The following is a 14,538-nucleotide window of genomic DNA, read 5'->3' as shown; positions in this document are numbered from 1 at the left end:
TAAGTAAAGCATTTTTATGAAATATAATTTCTTCTTCATAATATAAGAGTACAAAAATATTTATATATGTATATATATACTTTTTTTTATATAATAGTCTTTTCTATAATATTTCATATTATATTATCTTAATTAAAGTAGCGCTTAAATTTTAATAATTAGCTTTGCTAAGATATGTTATTTCTCTACCATATCTTTGGTGCGTAGTAACAATCAAGCCGAAAACTGCGGCTTGTTCACGTACACATTTGTCTTCCTCGGGAGTCAAACATTCAGGAAGTGGTTGTCTCAAGGCTTGACTATCTTCAGAAAAGCTTTTACAGATCTCGTATGCAACTTTTTCAAAAGCAGAAGGCTCTTTCTTTTTATTTTCTTCTTTTAAGCAATTTTCCCAAAGCTTTTTCTCCATGTCCAAGTACTTCCTTTGTTTTTCATTTACCTAGAAATAATGAGTATGATAAAATGTTCCTAGAAACAACATATATATTTTTTGATTTTGTTATTAACTCACAATTTTAATTTCCTTGACAATTTCTATATTTTTAGGTTCCATCTTCAGAGCAAGCTGCAACTTTTCCATTGCTCTAGAAAATTCTCCCATTTTCAATAACGCCCGTCCATAACTACAAAATAAATACAAAACGTACAAACGTACAATCATGTTCATGTAGGTATTTCTTAGAATTTGTTTTAATCCAACATACTTGAAATGAGTTTTAGATGTAGGTATAGGAACTCTATTGCATGCATTACAAGCATTACGTGGCATATTTTGAATATTGTAGCAAATTGCAAGATTGTTATAACCTCTTGAAAGTAATTTATTTACTTCATCTTCCTCTTCCTGATTTTTTAGTTCTGTTTCTTCTAACCATTGAAGTGCTTTACCATATCTGACAACACACAACAATAATAATGTTGATATATATATATATATTTATAGAGATATAATATAATATATATATATATATATTATATATAATATGATATATACATTATAGAGATATATAAATATAATATATATATATTTCTATTATATATATTATATATATATTTCATTTAAAAAATACTTACTCTTTTATCGCTTGCTTAATTTTCTGTTTACTAAAGTAATCTTTGGCAATATTAAATTTACCCTGAACACCCTTAACAGCAGTTACAAATTGTCTTCTTTCTTCTAAAGACAAGCTTTGAAATCTCTTAGCAGATCCATTATCCACATAATCAGTTAAATGTACAATGAATAATACTTCTTCATTTGGTGGAATACGAGGAGCACAACCATATTTTCCATATGCCAAATCCGGATGTATAAGGAACATTGCTATTTCATGCTTTTTCATTGATGTAATACCAATCTCTAAACCAGGTAATAATGAATCCTCACCTAAATGCAAGGTTTCTGTATCTCCGTGAGCAAAACTAGAATCGAATGGTTCATCATTGAATTCAAAATGTGCTATATATTTGATACTAACTTGTGCATCGCATGGTATAACATTACCAACACCTTCCTGTTTTATTAATTTCATGACCTATAAATAGTATTAAAAAAGAACATTATTCTATGAAAGACCATCAATATACTAACAACATCAAGGAATATAATTTACCTTTCCATCTCCAAAAAGATTAGTCATTTTAGTTTTTAATTTTTTAAAACTGACACCACAAACTGTAATTCGGTTATTTATATTATCATTATCACAAGTATCTTCATCTTGAAAATCATCCATATTTAAAAGATCTAATACTTCATCATTAGTTAATGGTATATCCGTGGAATAACCAAAATCTTCGTCCTCGAAGTTCTCACAGTTATTAGAAACTTCAAATACCATTCCATCTTTTAATGTCAAATCTCTGAAATATATGTTTTATCAAAGATTTTGTTTTAAATTATTCGACATTTCGATTAAAAATATATGTTTGTATTGTAAAATTTGGATTTGTATACTTGAGGGTAAATCCATCTGAAGCATTTATACATTTTTCCATTTTAGTAGCTTATATCAATTTATCTAACTGATAAAATTTTAATTTTTACTATTCCCTCCAATAGAATGCACTAGGAGATCAGTAATAATTACAAAATTTTATCAAGATTATTGGTAAATCAAACAGACTTTATTCAAAGAGGAAAGGTTAAATTCTTTCTACCTTTTGTTATGGTTTTAACTCATGAAAAGAAAGATATTCTTCCCCACTCCTCACTCCCCACCACTGCTTATCGTCTACGTATATTCAAATTACGTCCATAACAAACGACTATATCCAAACAAATAGAATAACTATTGTACTAAAATATTTTAATTCTGATATTGCTAATTATTAAACGAATATTATATTGTAAATGAATAAAAATATTTTTTCATCATGAATAACACAACATTCTTGGACATAGATGATACAATATTAACAAAAAACCTAATATTACCTGTAAGTAACGATAGTAATTAGGTGACTTTCATGTTAGAATTAGTATAAATATAAATAAATAAATCTTGTATTTCTGTAGGATAATGATACATTGATAAAACAATCTGATTCTAAACCTTTTTTTATTATCCAACCTACACCAGGTAATTCCAGTTATTAATATTAACAAAATTAATAACATTGATCAAATATAATCCCTGTATATATATTCTAGGTATATGTATAAAAACAAGAACTGATGGTGGAGAAAAAGTGTTCTTAAACATATGTACATCTGATAAAATACCACCACCTGATGATATATCGGATGCAAAACTGTTTGAAATATTGTCACAAGAAAGTCCAGAATTTGTGGTACTTATGAGTATTGGATGTGAAAGATTTGAAACTGATAAAGGTAACTGTATTGTATAGCAAAATAATATAACATTAAAATTAATATAACACATGTAACATTATAGGTGGATCTCCTTGTTTGACATATGATATCGTTATTAATACAACATATTTTGAAAAATGTCAAAAAAGCAAAAACTTTTTACTATTCACAATATCAGTTATAATAGATGGTGTATCGAACAAATTTAACAGAACATTAAATACAGAAGATTATGTGATTCTTAAAAATAGAAAAGTATATTTATTTTCTAATTGAACATATGTCAATGAAATTATGTTACATAAATAGAAGAGATTTCAAATTTGAATTGCATATCTTTTAGGTAATGGGAAAATTACAACAGCACAGGATTGAAGATCGTCAGCCACGAACTCACACACAAATCCAGAAACAATTAATTGAAGAAATTAAAATTCCTGCTAAAGACATTCATGAAAAAGAAAATAGAAGTAAATTAGAAAATATTTCTTCAGATACCGTAGTTGGTTTAAATCAAAATTATGTATTATTGAAACATTTAAAAGGAATATCTATACATTTGATTGGCGTATTCCAAATACCTAAAGGGGTAAGGTAATAAAAATTTTATTTCCAGTAAACAGTGTATAAATATTGGTATTTTACTACAGATTACTAGAAAAGAAGTAGATGTACTTCTTGATCAAGATCGTATTGTAATTACTATTGATAAAACTGGCCTTGTATATGACTTATCAGTTCCATACATCATAAATATACCACATGCGAAATGTATTTTAGATAATAATCTCAGGGTAAGAATGTCAGTTTATTGTAATTACATTTCCTTATAATATTATAATAACATATAATTTATCTCCTTCACAGGTATTAAGGTTAGATATGCCCGTGGAAAGAGTTTTAGAAAATATCCAAACAAGTTAATTTTTAATCATTTATTTTATTGTAACGAAAAACATTGTAACATTTATTTATATCTTAAAAAAGTAAAATATAAACTTTCTTATTAACTGTTTTAATCTATTTCTCTTACCAATGAAACTATAATTTTAATTCATGTATATGAACAATATAATTGGAACTAGGTTAACAAGATTGAAACTTGAAATTGTGCTTTTGGTATATAAAATAGTAAAGGACATCTGACTCACATATCTGTGACCTGTAGCAACAATGGATACGAGCAATGAATATATGTATACAAAAACAATATCACAAACATTAGTATTGGAATGATTTGTACAATGATTATAATTTTATATTATGTTTACTTTACATTGATAAAACGCTAAGGAAATGCATCGTTTTTATAACTGGAGGAAGCGTTTTATATTTCTGTGTAAAATGTCGGTCGTTCGATTCCAATTATAGAAAACACATTTGGCAAGAGATACACTGTATTTACACCTATCATAAAACAAGTCACATATTTGTGGACTAGATCAACAAGAACCTTATTGTTATCTTCTGAATAATTTTGACTTTTCATGAGGTCCTCAGAATTAATTCTTAATATGGCACACATTATTCTATAACAAAGGGACTTGCAAACAGCCCTTGTTACAAGAATACTGGAAAATCCAAGTATTGTTCTAAGTATCATGCAACCAAACATTGGGTAAGTTGGCCATATAATATCATATGGTGGTGATTTTGTAGGAGCTATCATAGCTCCAGTATTGTAGTTAAGCCATGCTCCTAAATGAACCCCAGTGGTAACAGATACCACCATAGTTGTATCACCTCTAAAATAGAAGACTGTTCGTCATAATCAAATTGGTATATTTATAAACTATAAGATCATTATGTAAATTACCTGGTTGGTGTCCATTTCTTGCTGCATGGGTAGTAAACTATAACTGCTATACTAATAGTAATTAAAATTGCCAAAGCCCAAATGTTTGAGAGAATATAATAATCTGTGTAGTCCACTAAAGGTACTAATGGAATCATTAATGCAATGGCTAATATTAAGCCTGCTAGAATGTCTAATACTGTGTGCATACCCAGATATAATCTACTCATACACACAAGTGTACACCTTTTAAATAAATAATAACAATTATATTTAAATTCTTTTGTGAATTTTAATCAATCTATCGTTAGAGAATAATATGTCACTTACCACAATGTTGCAATTGTCCAACCAATAGAAACAGGGTAGAGATACCTATTTATTGTAAATAATACTACACTGAATGGAATCGATATACCAATCATAGCATGAGTAGATGGCATTCCATATTCTTCTGACCATTTTATTTGTAATCGAACTGCTGGAGGACATGCAGGTCTTGCCCAACATATAACATCTTTTAATATTTGACCTACATGTAAATTTTCATAATGCAACGATACTGTTTAAAAACAAAATGTATTAGATATTATTAAGTAATAACATACCCGTTGTCATGATAATAGCCCATACTAAAACAACCCTTCTACCCACTGCACCATCGATATTCCAAAACCAGAAAGGTATAAATGTAGAATAAAATATTTCATCCCCTAATTCTGTTCCAAAAAAAAATAAATAATACCAAAAATAGTTTGTTATAGTATAATTCCAATTGAGGGCGATCGATGGTTCGTATTTCTCACTCGTACACATATTTGTTTTTATTCCGCAAATAGATCTTTTTTCCGTTGTAATATAACCATTTTCTTTCGTTTCTCTAAATTTTAATTGGCAACTATTCACATTGCATTTAATATTTCGACAATTAGTACCATGGATTTCAGGACAGAGATTTTCCTTATAATGTTCTTTCAAAGTTTCACTATAATGTATTTTGACACCAAAACAATTTTGTATTCTTGCCACCAAAGACGCATCTTTTAAATATTCTACAATTTCTGACCACATAGTTCCTACGTGTAATGTGCAAGTTTTATCGCAAGAATAACATTTTACTTAGTAATTTAGTAAATTACTATTGAATATATGAATCCGACAATGATGAATTCATTAAATTGCATAAATCAAGATTAAATACATAAAAAAAATTGCTAAAATGGAGGTGATTCAATATAAATCTATCACATAAATGTTAATTTATCGAATATTCATCGAACTATTTACAAGAAGTGTAATTCCTTTTAAATTTTTATTTACAACAAGTAAAAAATTAAAGGAAAGATATTTGAATAGTTCAAACGTGTTTAGATAACCGCAAAATCGATGGTATTCATATGTTTCATTTTTAAACACATTTTTTACCACTCTTGTAGTACATTATTGTGCGTATATATAAGTACATATTCCATAAAGTATATACAGCTATGAAAGAGGTGCTGCAACTATGTGAACTTAGATTCGCCAACTTCAAGCTCTGGACTAAACCAATGACCATAGTCGCCTAATATTTTATGGTTGTTTTACAATTAAATGGATAGTTATATCACGATTAAGAAATGTATCAATTTCCATATAAAGATATGTATATTAATATTTTTAACTGTTTAAAAGAAGATATGAGTTACACATACTTCAGTAAAAAAAGATCTAATGAAAAAGGGATTGACTTTAACCTTTTTATTTGATAAACTATCCTTCACGCTAATTGCAAAACTCTATATACAATAAGAAAACTTATAAAATAAAATAAATCCCATTCCCATATTTTACAATGTATGAAATATGCAACGAGTGATACCACTTAAAAATGCAATAAAAAACATTTCGTACATTTATTATTCCTTTTTATCAATGCAAAATATATTTCAAGTAATAATTGAAATATATTTGCAAAATAAAAATTTATCACAGAAACATTTCAATTTGAATTTTATCAGTCATTCATTGTATTAATCTACGATTGAAACATTTGTCCGATAAGAGCGAAGCTTTTAACAGCTAAAGAAACATCAGAAATTTCGGAATTCGAATGAATATGTAAATCTGATGTATTAACAGCATTTATGTTAGCAATATTCTGAGAATTTATTTTTTGAATATTGTCCATATAGGTTTTGCTATTTTGTGTGTTTATCGCATTAGTATTATTTAAATAAACTTGCGGCAAAACGGTAATAATAGAGGTTGGTGAAGACGTTTCCGATTCGCAATAGGTTTGCATATTTTGTGTCGAATTGGATTGATAACTGTTATATTGCGCTTTACATTTCTTCTCATGTACGAATAAACTACCAGAATGGCTATACGCAGTGCCACAAATCTTACAAGCATATGGTTTTTCTCCCGTATGCGTAAATTTGTGTTCTTTTAAGTACTTTAGTCGCCTAAACGATTTACCGCAAGTTTTACAATGATAATTTGCTTCTCCAGTATGTGTTGTAATGTGTGCTTTAAGCGTACACGATTTGGCAAAAGCAGCACTACAAAAGTGACAAACGAATGGTCTATCACCAGTATGAGTTCTTTCATGATTGATACAATTAGAATTTGAAGTGAATCCTCTTCCACAATATTTACAAACATGAGGCTTATATCCCGTATGCGTCCTCATATGGAACATGAGACCTGTATTTTGTCTAAAGGTTTTGCTACATATGTGACATAAAAATCGTTTAAAATTTACATCTTGCTGTTCTTTAGCGCGCTCGTGGATTCTTATATGCTTTTGTAATTTAACTTCCTTTTCAAAGGATTTATTACATTCTCCGCATCGATATGGTTTTAATCTTTCGTTTGATTTATGTTGATTCTTCTCCTTCTCGTCACAGGCACACATCTTACCGCACGTTGTGCAGTTTTCTCCTTCTGTATTATGCGTACTGAATTGATGCTTTAGTAAGGATTTTTTTGTATCGTATGATTTTCCACAAATTTTACAAGGAAAACCCTTTTCCTCGTTATCTGAATCAAGCTCCTCTCGGATCCAACTGTTTATTAATTTAATGGCTGACTTATCGTCACTTGGTTTTTGCATTTCTAATGCTGAATTTTCATTATGTCCATATCGATTTTTATGACTATTTAATCTATCTTGGCGAAAGAATTTCATATTACATACATTGCAAACAAATCTTTTCTCAATATGAATCTGTAAATGTTTCTGAAGAGATTTTTCGTTCGCATAACGCTTGGTACAATAGTTACATCGGTAAAGTGTCTCATGATCGAAAGAATCAAAGTTTTCAGTAGATATCAGTAGTTCAGTAGATAATGAGCCAGAATTACACTTCTTATCTTTAGATTCTAAAGTCCTTTTTTTTAGGACACTTAAAGTATTATTCTCATTAGTTGTAAATTCTTCCTCTGTTTCTTTTTTATCTTTATTATTTTCAACTTCTTTTTTTTCTGGTTCAGTTATGGTTTCCAATTTTCTTTTATCTCTAATTTCTTTCAGAATGGAAAGGACCTCCTTTGGATTAGTTCTTTTATGAACATTTAAATGTCTTACCATAGTATCAGTTTTCCTAAAATTCCTATTACATATTTTACACAATACTGGTTTAGGTTTTTCTTTAACAATATGTAGTTTATTATGTTGTATCAATTTATCAAGTTGAAAGAAATGTTTGTTACATTTATCACATGTGAATTTTTTTTCATCGTGAGTTAATATGTGTCTATCCAAAGATCTTTTGCTGGAATAGCACCTGGTACATTTCGGGCAACTATAAGAACATTGAGAATCTATCTTTTTAATATCTGCTGCATCATCATCCCATTTAACAGCTGTATTCTTTTTTATATATTGTCTCTGTCTTTCTTTATGATTTTTTAAATTTTCTATAGATGTTACTCTTTTAAACATTGTCATTCTTCTTGTTCGATAAACTTCTCTTCCTGTAACACTTTTTTCATATTCTGTTTGTTTACATTTAATATAAGCATTTTGTTTATTTAAGTTACTAGTAGATTCTTTATCTGTTGCGTACTTTGATTCATTAATTACTTCATGATCTTTTAAGTCTTTAGTACTAGAATTAAGCATTACCATTGGACAAGAATTATAACCCATTGCAGAAAATGAATCAGCTTCAATTTTTATTAAATCAGAAGTAAATGAATAATCAGTCTGGGAATATTTATCCTGGTAAGCAATAAAGGACAGAATAATAACAATTTTGTAATTATATTCTTTTTTTACAAATGTAAAGTACTTACTTTTGTAGTTTTACATAAATTGATATTATATATTTTTTCCACTTTACCATACAATTCTCTTAATTGAATATCGGATTGCTGGCATTGCCTTCTTAATTCATGGGCATCATTGATCTTTAATATACATTTCGTGCAAATAGTGGAAGGTAAACCATCATTTTCTAGTACCTATCCAGTAAAAGTCGCATTATAAAAAATATAGCGAACAAACATTGAAGAAAAAAAGAAACCATTGGAATTAAACTAACCTCCACACCACTGCACAAACGAAGTTTTTCAGACAAATCAATTGTACTTTCATTAATCGAATCACTTCGTTTACTATCGAAAATGCATTGATTATTTTGATTTGTTGCAAGACAAACACGGCAAACATTGCCACAATCATTTGATGAAATTGTTGTTTTATTTTCGATTTCCATTGGACCGTAGCTAAACTAAGTGTTTAACTAGAAATATATTCACATTCAAATTCTTTAGAATATTCAACAAAAGATCATAATTTAGATATGATGCGGTGCATTTACTATTGCATGCACATTATTTCTTTTTTCTGCGAAAGTTCATCAATGCTTCTGGTAGAGTTTCTATGACATTTATGAAAACTCAAGGTTTCTTACGACATCACCTTTTTAAAACAATAATCTCTCAATATTGTTATTATTATTTATTATAATTATATTATAATTTATATAGTTTATATAAATCCATTTTTAAAAATAAATAAAATATTAGTAAAAGAGAGGGAATACAAATCGAACGACAATCTATGTATTTCACTTGTTCATGACATAAGCAAACATTATGAGAAGGAGAAGAAATACGTAAATAGTGATTTAAAATACTGACGCATTTGGAAGTAGATACGTTTTGACAAATTATAGGAAAGAATAGAGTAATTTTACTATATTGTAGAATTAAGCAATGGATAATTTAGCAGCAAAAAGAAGTTACGAAGACGATGATGATACACTAAATGTCAAAGAGAGAAAAAAGCAACATATTGATTTGTACCTAACCTATGATGTTTTACGACTTGTATTCGAACATTTGAATTGGATAGATCTATTGAATGCTTCAATGGTTTGCAGGTGTGAATATGTTCGATATTTCATTAAATTTTTGTATCCTAAATGAAGAAAAAATTCATTGCTAAAAATTTATTTAATCAAAATTGAATAAACCTCAAAAGTAGACATTTGTGTGTTAAATTTTTGTAAAATGTATTAATATGTGGAGCTTTATATTTCAGGTCTTGGTTAGAAGTGGCAAATGATGAGAAACGAACTAGGGGAGGTCCTGCCAGTTTAATAAACAATGGTAAAAGATATTTCAGAGTTATACGAAAATTACGGGACAAACCAGCATTGGGAATAGTTTTTAAAGGTTTACATAAACGAAGCATTAGGCAAGGTATTTATTTGAATTATACCTCAGCTTTTTTAATTTTAAGTTAAATGTTTCCATAAAGTACATATATCATTCTGCTTTTAATCATCATTTTTGGTTCTATCAAGATTGCCTTTGTCAAGTTCTTCCACAAAGTTGTGATATTGTAACACTGTCCACATTTGGTATACTTTTTGAAAATGTAGAAATGGAAGAAGTTTTTCAGAGAAGAGCATATGCATTTCTACCAGAAATACCTGATGTAACAATGAAAATAATTACAATTATTTCACGAAATGATTTTACACAGTATTATCAACAAATGAGACTAGCTTTTGTCAAACGTGGAACTAATAATAGATCTAAATGCCTTCTATTATTTTGTAACCAAGCAGGTCGTGCTCTAGCACAGAGAACTGCAAGGATATTACAATTATGGTAAAATTCTAAATTTCATAATCTGATATTATATTATATTATATTATATTATATTATAACAACATAATGCTGTTTTTACATTTAGTAATGAAAGTGTTAGACCTGCTGTGTGGGGAGGAGTAGTCAAGGATTTATATGTGTGCAATTCAAAAAATGTTAATCATGATGAGAGATGCTTTTCATATGCATTTTGTGTTGGAATTATTATAGTTGGAGCAATAGATTCATGGTCTATTGTTATGGATAATCGTTGCAACACTAAAGAACTAGTTGAACGGAAGTTGGAATCATTTAAGAATAGTATTTCATTAAGAAAACATTCCATAGGTTACATGTTTGCGTGTTGTGAACGTGGAAAAAAAATGTTTAAAGAAAGTCATGTAGAGTCTACTATTTTCAAAAAGCTGTTTCCAAAGGTACCATTGATAGGCTGTTTCGGTGACGGAGAATTCGGAGAAAATACGACATCAAGCAGTAAATATCTTTCATTATGACTACAGACGTTATTACAACAATGGAAAACAATACACTTTTATTATAATTTTTTCCAGAGAAAATTAATTATGCAGAAGACTACTGGTACCATGAAAAGTCTACGGTATTTTTAATAATTACATATGGCCAGAAATTGACTTAAATTTATAACAAAAAAATTTGAATTATCAATTATTTGATATATTTTAAGTGGCTAATTGTAACATAAAAAATAAACACTGATGATGTGTCTTAATATATTTTATGCTGTTTCCTAATTTATTTCCCCATAAAAATGTCTGTAGCACGAAAATTTTTACTTTTTTTCTTAAAAAATAGTTGGCTTCCGGAACAAAGCAATTTAAAAATGATTACCAGTATGGAAAACAGCTTTGTTTAATATCATATACGCGTAACTGTTTCAACGCGATATGGAAACACTTAGCATATCCGACAGTTAATTGGACAAAAACCTGCACCTCTTTGAATATAATTATAATGTTTAAAACATTGCCAGATGCCAGACAACTACTTGACAGTATTTCCGCACGTATGATACCACGGTAAAGATAAAATAAAGGAAACTGGGCCGTGAAAGAATTTATTTATGTTTAGTATGATATTGCCAGGGTTTATAAGGTTGTGCTTTGAAGCTTTTTTCATCAAATTAACTCAAGTAAGGATATATAAATACTAGGACATTGAACTCTTCACCGCGTGGGAGTCTCATATAATTATTTTAGGATCATTTATAATTTATTTAACATATTAAATACGGTGTTTCTTTAAAGCGAAACGATGACTATATTACTACACTCTAGTACTATATTCTATATTCTAGTTGTGCCTGTTATTTTATTTAATTTTACGGTTTGCCGAGCATGGAACAGTGGTTTGCAACAAAGGTACGATGGATATGGGGTAGATTGGATTTTTATGCCTGATGGAAATGATCAACCTCAAGTTGCGGTACTGAGACACACAGAAAATGATGAACGAGGCATTTTTGATGACTCACAAGTTTCTTACGTTCTTTATACTCGGTATATTCAGAAGTTTATATAATTTACATATTTACGAAAACATGTTTTATAATCCTTTTGAAACATAAATATATTTCAAGATCTGGTCCAGAAAATGGTACTCAATTATATACGAACGATACTAAAGGACTTCACAACTCTAATTTTGATCCGTCTCGCCAAACTAAATTTATAACACATGGATGGAAATCAAGTGCAATGAATGCTGGCCTCGTTGATATGAAAGAAGGTATTGTCATTTTAAAGATTTGAGAACGTAATTCTAAAAAGTCGGTATATTTTACCGTTTATTATAATTACGTAGCGTATTTAAAGTATAACAATTATAATGTCATTATGGTTGATTGGCAACCTCTGGCTGCAAGTACATTCTACCTTGGACCAATGCGTAATACAGAAAGGGTGGGAAGAACATCTGCTGAATTTATCGACTTCTTAGTGGCAGAAACAGAACTTAAAACCGAAAATATTCATTTCATTGGTATATTATTAATATAATGAACTTAAGATGTAGTAATTATTCCACGTTTTCTATATTTTCATTATTATTTTATGAAGGGCATTCTCTTGGAGCGCATGTAGCTGGTAACACCGGAAGTTTAATAACTTCTGGACACTTAGGAAGAATAACCGGCTTAGATCCCGCTTTGCCTGGATTTCATTTGCTTACATCGGATAAAACTCGATTAGATCCTACAGACGCGATGTTTGTCGATATTATTCATTCTTGTGGTGGAGTCTTAGGCTATTTGCAACCTTTAGGAAGTGTAGATTTCTATCCAAATGGAGGAACAGCTGTTCAGCCTGGTTGCTGTTGTATTGCAGAAATAATGGGTAATATATCATTTGTATGCTTTAGCAATAAGTACATTTATCTGTGTTTCTTTTTCTATAGAGGCATGTAGTCATGGTCGAGCACGTGTATATTTTACCGAAAGTATTGGTTCTAAAACTGGGTTTGTGGCGAGTAAGTGTGATACATGGGATCAATTTATGCAAGGAAGTTGTAATTATTCCAAAACTACACTACTAGGAGAACATGTTGATAAAATGGCGACTGGAACCTATTTTCTCACAACAAGATCTGAACCCCCTTATTCTAATCAGATGGAAATAACTGATAATACGATTTAAATAAAATATTTGGTATTTAAGAAAAGAAGGTATACACTATATATATATATATATATATATAGATAGCAAGCAGAATCAATCATAGAATAAAATGTATATTTAGTAAAAATGGCTTATTATATGCAAGATATCTAATGGAAAATATTTCATTTTAATAAATAATAATTACATTATTTAACATTTTAAATACAAGAAATTCTATGTTTGTCAATTTCCAAATATTTGTTTTATACATCGATATTTCATCTTACCTACAAAATATACCTTGATTCGATGTAACTAACAATTGCCAATATCTTAGGGAATGACTGAAGGATCTTAAATTGGTTTGTATAATAAGGTTGTAACATATTTTTTACGATAACGATGCGTTGCCGATAGAACCATTACGCTATCCTTAATGCTTAAAGCATATAGATGATTTAACATAACATGATTTGGTTCTGGTAGAAGTGTTGGTTCACACTGAAATTAGTATTGGTAAAAATAATAATACATTTTGTAACAAATTAAAATGCTTGTTAATACATTTTTGTAAACTTACAGATAAAGGAGTATCTTTATTGAGAATAACTTGAAGCAAATGAGGTGGCAATATTGGTGGACCAGCTACTTTTTCCCAGGGCTTGTTAGGAGGAATTTCTTGCCCATACTCAGTCTGAGCACTACTAGTAACACCTTCGCTATCTTTTGCAAGTGCTTGAAAAACTTCAAAATCAGATTTTCTTACAGATACCAAATTATTCTTGGAACCCATTCCATTATCAACAATTTTCTATCAATAAAATATTTTTATTAAAGCATGTACAAATGGATGGATATTTTAATATTGTTTAAAATTAGTAAAATTATTTCTTACTATATCTGGATCGTGTCTCCATTCACCATCAACAAAAAACTTATATTGATGTTCCCCCTCTGGCAAATCAATAATTGTTACAAAATCACCATGACTCTTAACCATTGGTAATGTTTTCCATCCAGTAAAAGTTCCACTGATATAAACCTGTTTACCACCTCCCTCCCATTTAAACACTGTTGGTAGAACTTTGCTATCTGCTACTTTGGTTCCTTCAGATACCGTATTAGAGCGTGGACGTTGAGAACTAAAGTCTTCTCCATCTTGATGTGTATTAGTCTGTTGGTAAAAAGGATGACAAAACTTT

General features: G+C 29.3%; 7 protein-coding genes across 11 annotated transcripts in view; 3 read left to right on the top strand and 4 right to left on the bottom strand.

The window, feature by feature from the left end:
* Nucleotides 1-9: 9 nt before the first annotated feature.
* On the bottom strand, nucleotides 10-2,173 carry LOC132910051 (inactive peptidyl-prolyl cis-trans isomerase FKBP6). Its single transcript, XM_060965485.1, has 6 exons — nucleotides 1,958-2,173; nucleotides 1,614-1,863; nucleotides 1,075-1,535; nucleotides 705-893; nucleotides 512-623; nucleotides 10-439 (listed from the first exon to the last, which is right to left on the bottom strand). The coding sequence occupies exons 1-6, from the start codon at nucleotides 1,996-1,998 to the stop codon at nucleotides 152-154; spliced, it is 1,341 nt and encodes a 446-aa protein (XP_060821468.1). The 5' UTR covers nucleotides 1,999-2,173; the 3' UTR covers nucleotides 10-151.
* A 55-nt stretch (nucleotides 2,174-2,228) lies between these two features.
* On the top strand, nucleotides 2,229-3,828 carry LOC132910064 (PIH1 domain-containing protein 1-like). The gene is made up of 7 exons (XM_060965505.1): nucleotides 2,229-2,439; nucleotides 2,519-2,582; nucleotides 2,654-2,836; nucleotides 2,901-3,073; nucleotides 3,162-3,407; nucleotides 3,469-3,612; nucleotides 3,686-3,828. Exons 1-7 carry the CDS (start codon nucleotides 2,377-2,379, stop codon nucleotides 3,740-3,742), a joined length of 930 nt encoding a protein of 309 aa, XP_060821488.1. The 5' UTR covers nucleotides 2,229-2,376; the 3' UTR covers nucleotides 3,743-3,828.
* LOC132910054 (sphingosine-1-phosphate phosphatase 1-like) lies at nucleotides 3,739-6,073 on the bottom strand. Its single transcript, XM_060965491.1, has 4 exons — nucleotides 5,222-6,073; nucleotides 4,944-5,145; nucleotides 4,635-4,859; nucleotides 3,739-4,563 (listed from the first exon to the last, which is right to left on the bottom strand). Exons 1-4 carry the CDS (start codon nucleotides 5,682-5,684, stop codon nucleotides 4,146-4,148), a joined length of 1,308 nt encoding a protein of 435 aa, XP_060821474.1. The 5' UTR covers nucleotides 5,685-6,073; the 3' UTR covers nucleotides 3,739-4,145.
* On the bottom strand, nucleotides 5,912-9,574 carry LOC132910041 (zinc finger protein 595-like). Its single transcript, XM_060965456.1, has 3 exons — nucleotides 9,143-9,574; nucleotides 8,895-9,062; nucleotides 5,912-8,820 (listed from the first exon to the last, which is right to left on the bottom strand). Exons 1-3 carry the CDS (start codon nucleotides 9,314-9,316, stop codon nucleotides 6,631-6,633), a joined length of 2,532 nt encoding a protein of 843 aa, XP_060821439.1. The 5' UTR covers nucleotides 9,317-9,574; the 3' UTR covers nucleotides 5,912-6,630.
* A 3-nt stretch (nucleotides 9,575-9,577) lies between these two features.
* LOC132910058 (uncharacterized) lies at nucleotides 9,578-11,430 on the top strand. Its single transcript, XM_060965496.1, has 5 exons — nucleotides 9,578-9,985; nucleotides 10,147-10,307; nucleotides 10,412-10,721; nucleotides 10,807-11,195; nucleotides 11,273-11,430. Exons 1-5 carry the CDS (start codon nucleotides 9,819-9,821, stop codon nucleotides 11,356-11,358), a joined length of 1,113 nt encoding a protein of 370 aa, XP_060821479.1. The 5' UTR covers nucleotides 9,578-9,818; the 3' UTR covers nucleotides 11,359-11,430.
* A 102-nt stretch (nucleotides 11,431-11,532) lies between these two features.
* LOC132910060 (pancreatic triacylglycerol lipase-like) lies at nucleotides 11,533-13,743 on the top strand. 2 transcript variants are annotated; one of them, XM_060965498.1, is made up of 6 exons: nucleotides 11,533-11,871; nucleotides 12,037-12,238; nucleotides 12,319-12,467; nucleotides 12,543-12,719; nucleotides 12,797-13,072; nucleotides 13,134-13,743. In XM_060965498.1, exons 2-6 carry the CDS (start codon nucleotides 12,132-12,134, stop codon nucleotides 13,370-13,372), a joined length of 948 nt encoding a protein of 315 aa, XP_060821481.1. In that variant the 5' UTR covers nucleotides 11,533-11,871; nucleotides 12,037-12,131; the 3' UTR covers nucleotides 13,373-13,743. The 2 variants fall into 2 exon arrangements, with proteins under 2 accessions (XP_060821481.1, XP_060821480.1); XM_060965497.1 differs by having other exon boundaries at nucleotides 11,533-12,238.
* Nucleotides 13,503-14,538, bottom strand: part of LOC132910065 (5'-AMP-activated protein kinase subunit beta-1) — a 259,654-nt gene continuing 258,618 nt past the window's right edge. For all 4 annotated transcript variants that reach the window (XM_060965509.1, XM_060965507.1, XM_060965508.1 and 1 more), the window contains 3 exons: nucleotides 14,232-14,510; nucleotides 13,917-14,147; nucleotides 13,503-13,837 (listed from right to left, as the gene is read on the bottom strand). In XM_060965509.1, coding sequence (XP_060821492.1) covers nucleotides 13,691-13,837; nucleotides 13,917-14,147; nucleotides 14,232-14,510 — 657 coding nt within the window. In that variant the 3' untranslated portion in view covers nucleotides 13,503-13,690. The remainder of the gene's footprint in view (nucleotides 13,838-13,916; nucleotides 14,148-14,231; nucleotides 14,511-14,538) is intronic.

This window comes from Bombus pascuorum, chromosome 8 (assembly GCF_905332965.1).
Source record: "Bombus pascuorum chromosome 8, iyBomPasc1.1, whole genome shotgun sequence".
Taxonomy (NCBI): domain Eukaryota; kingdom Metazoa; phylum Arthropoda; class Insecta; order Hymenoptera; family Apidae; genus Bombus; species Bombus pascuorum.
This window is presented reverse-complemented; position numbering and strand designations above follow the sequence as displayed.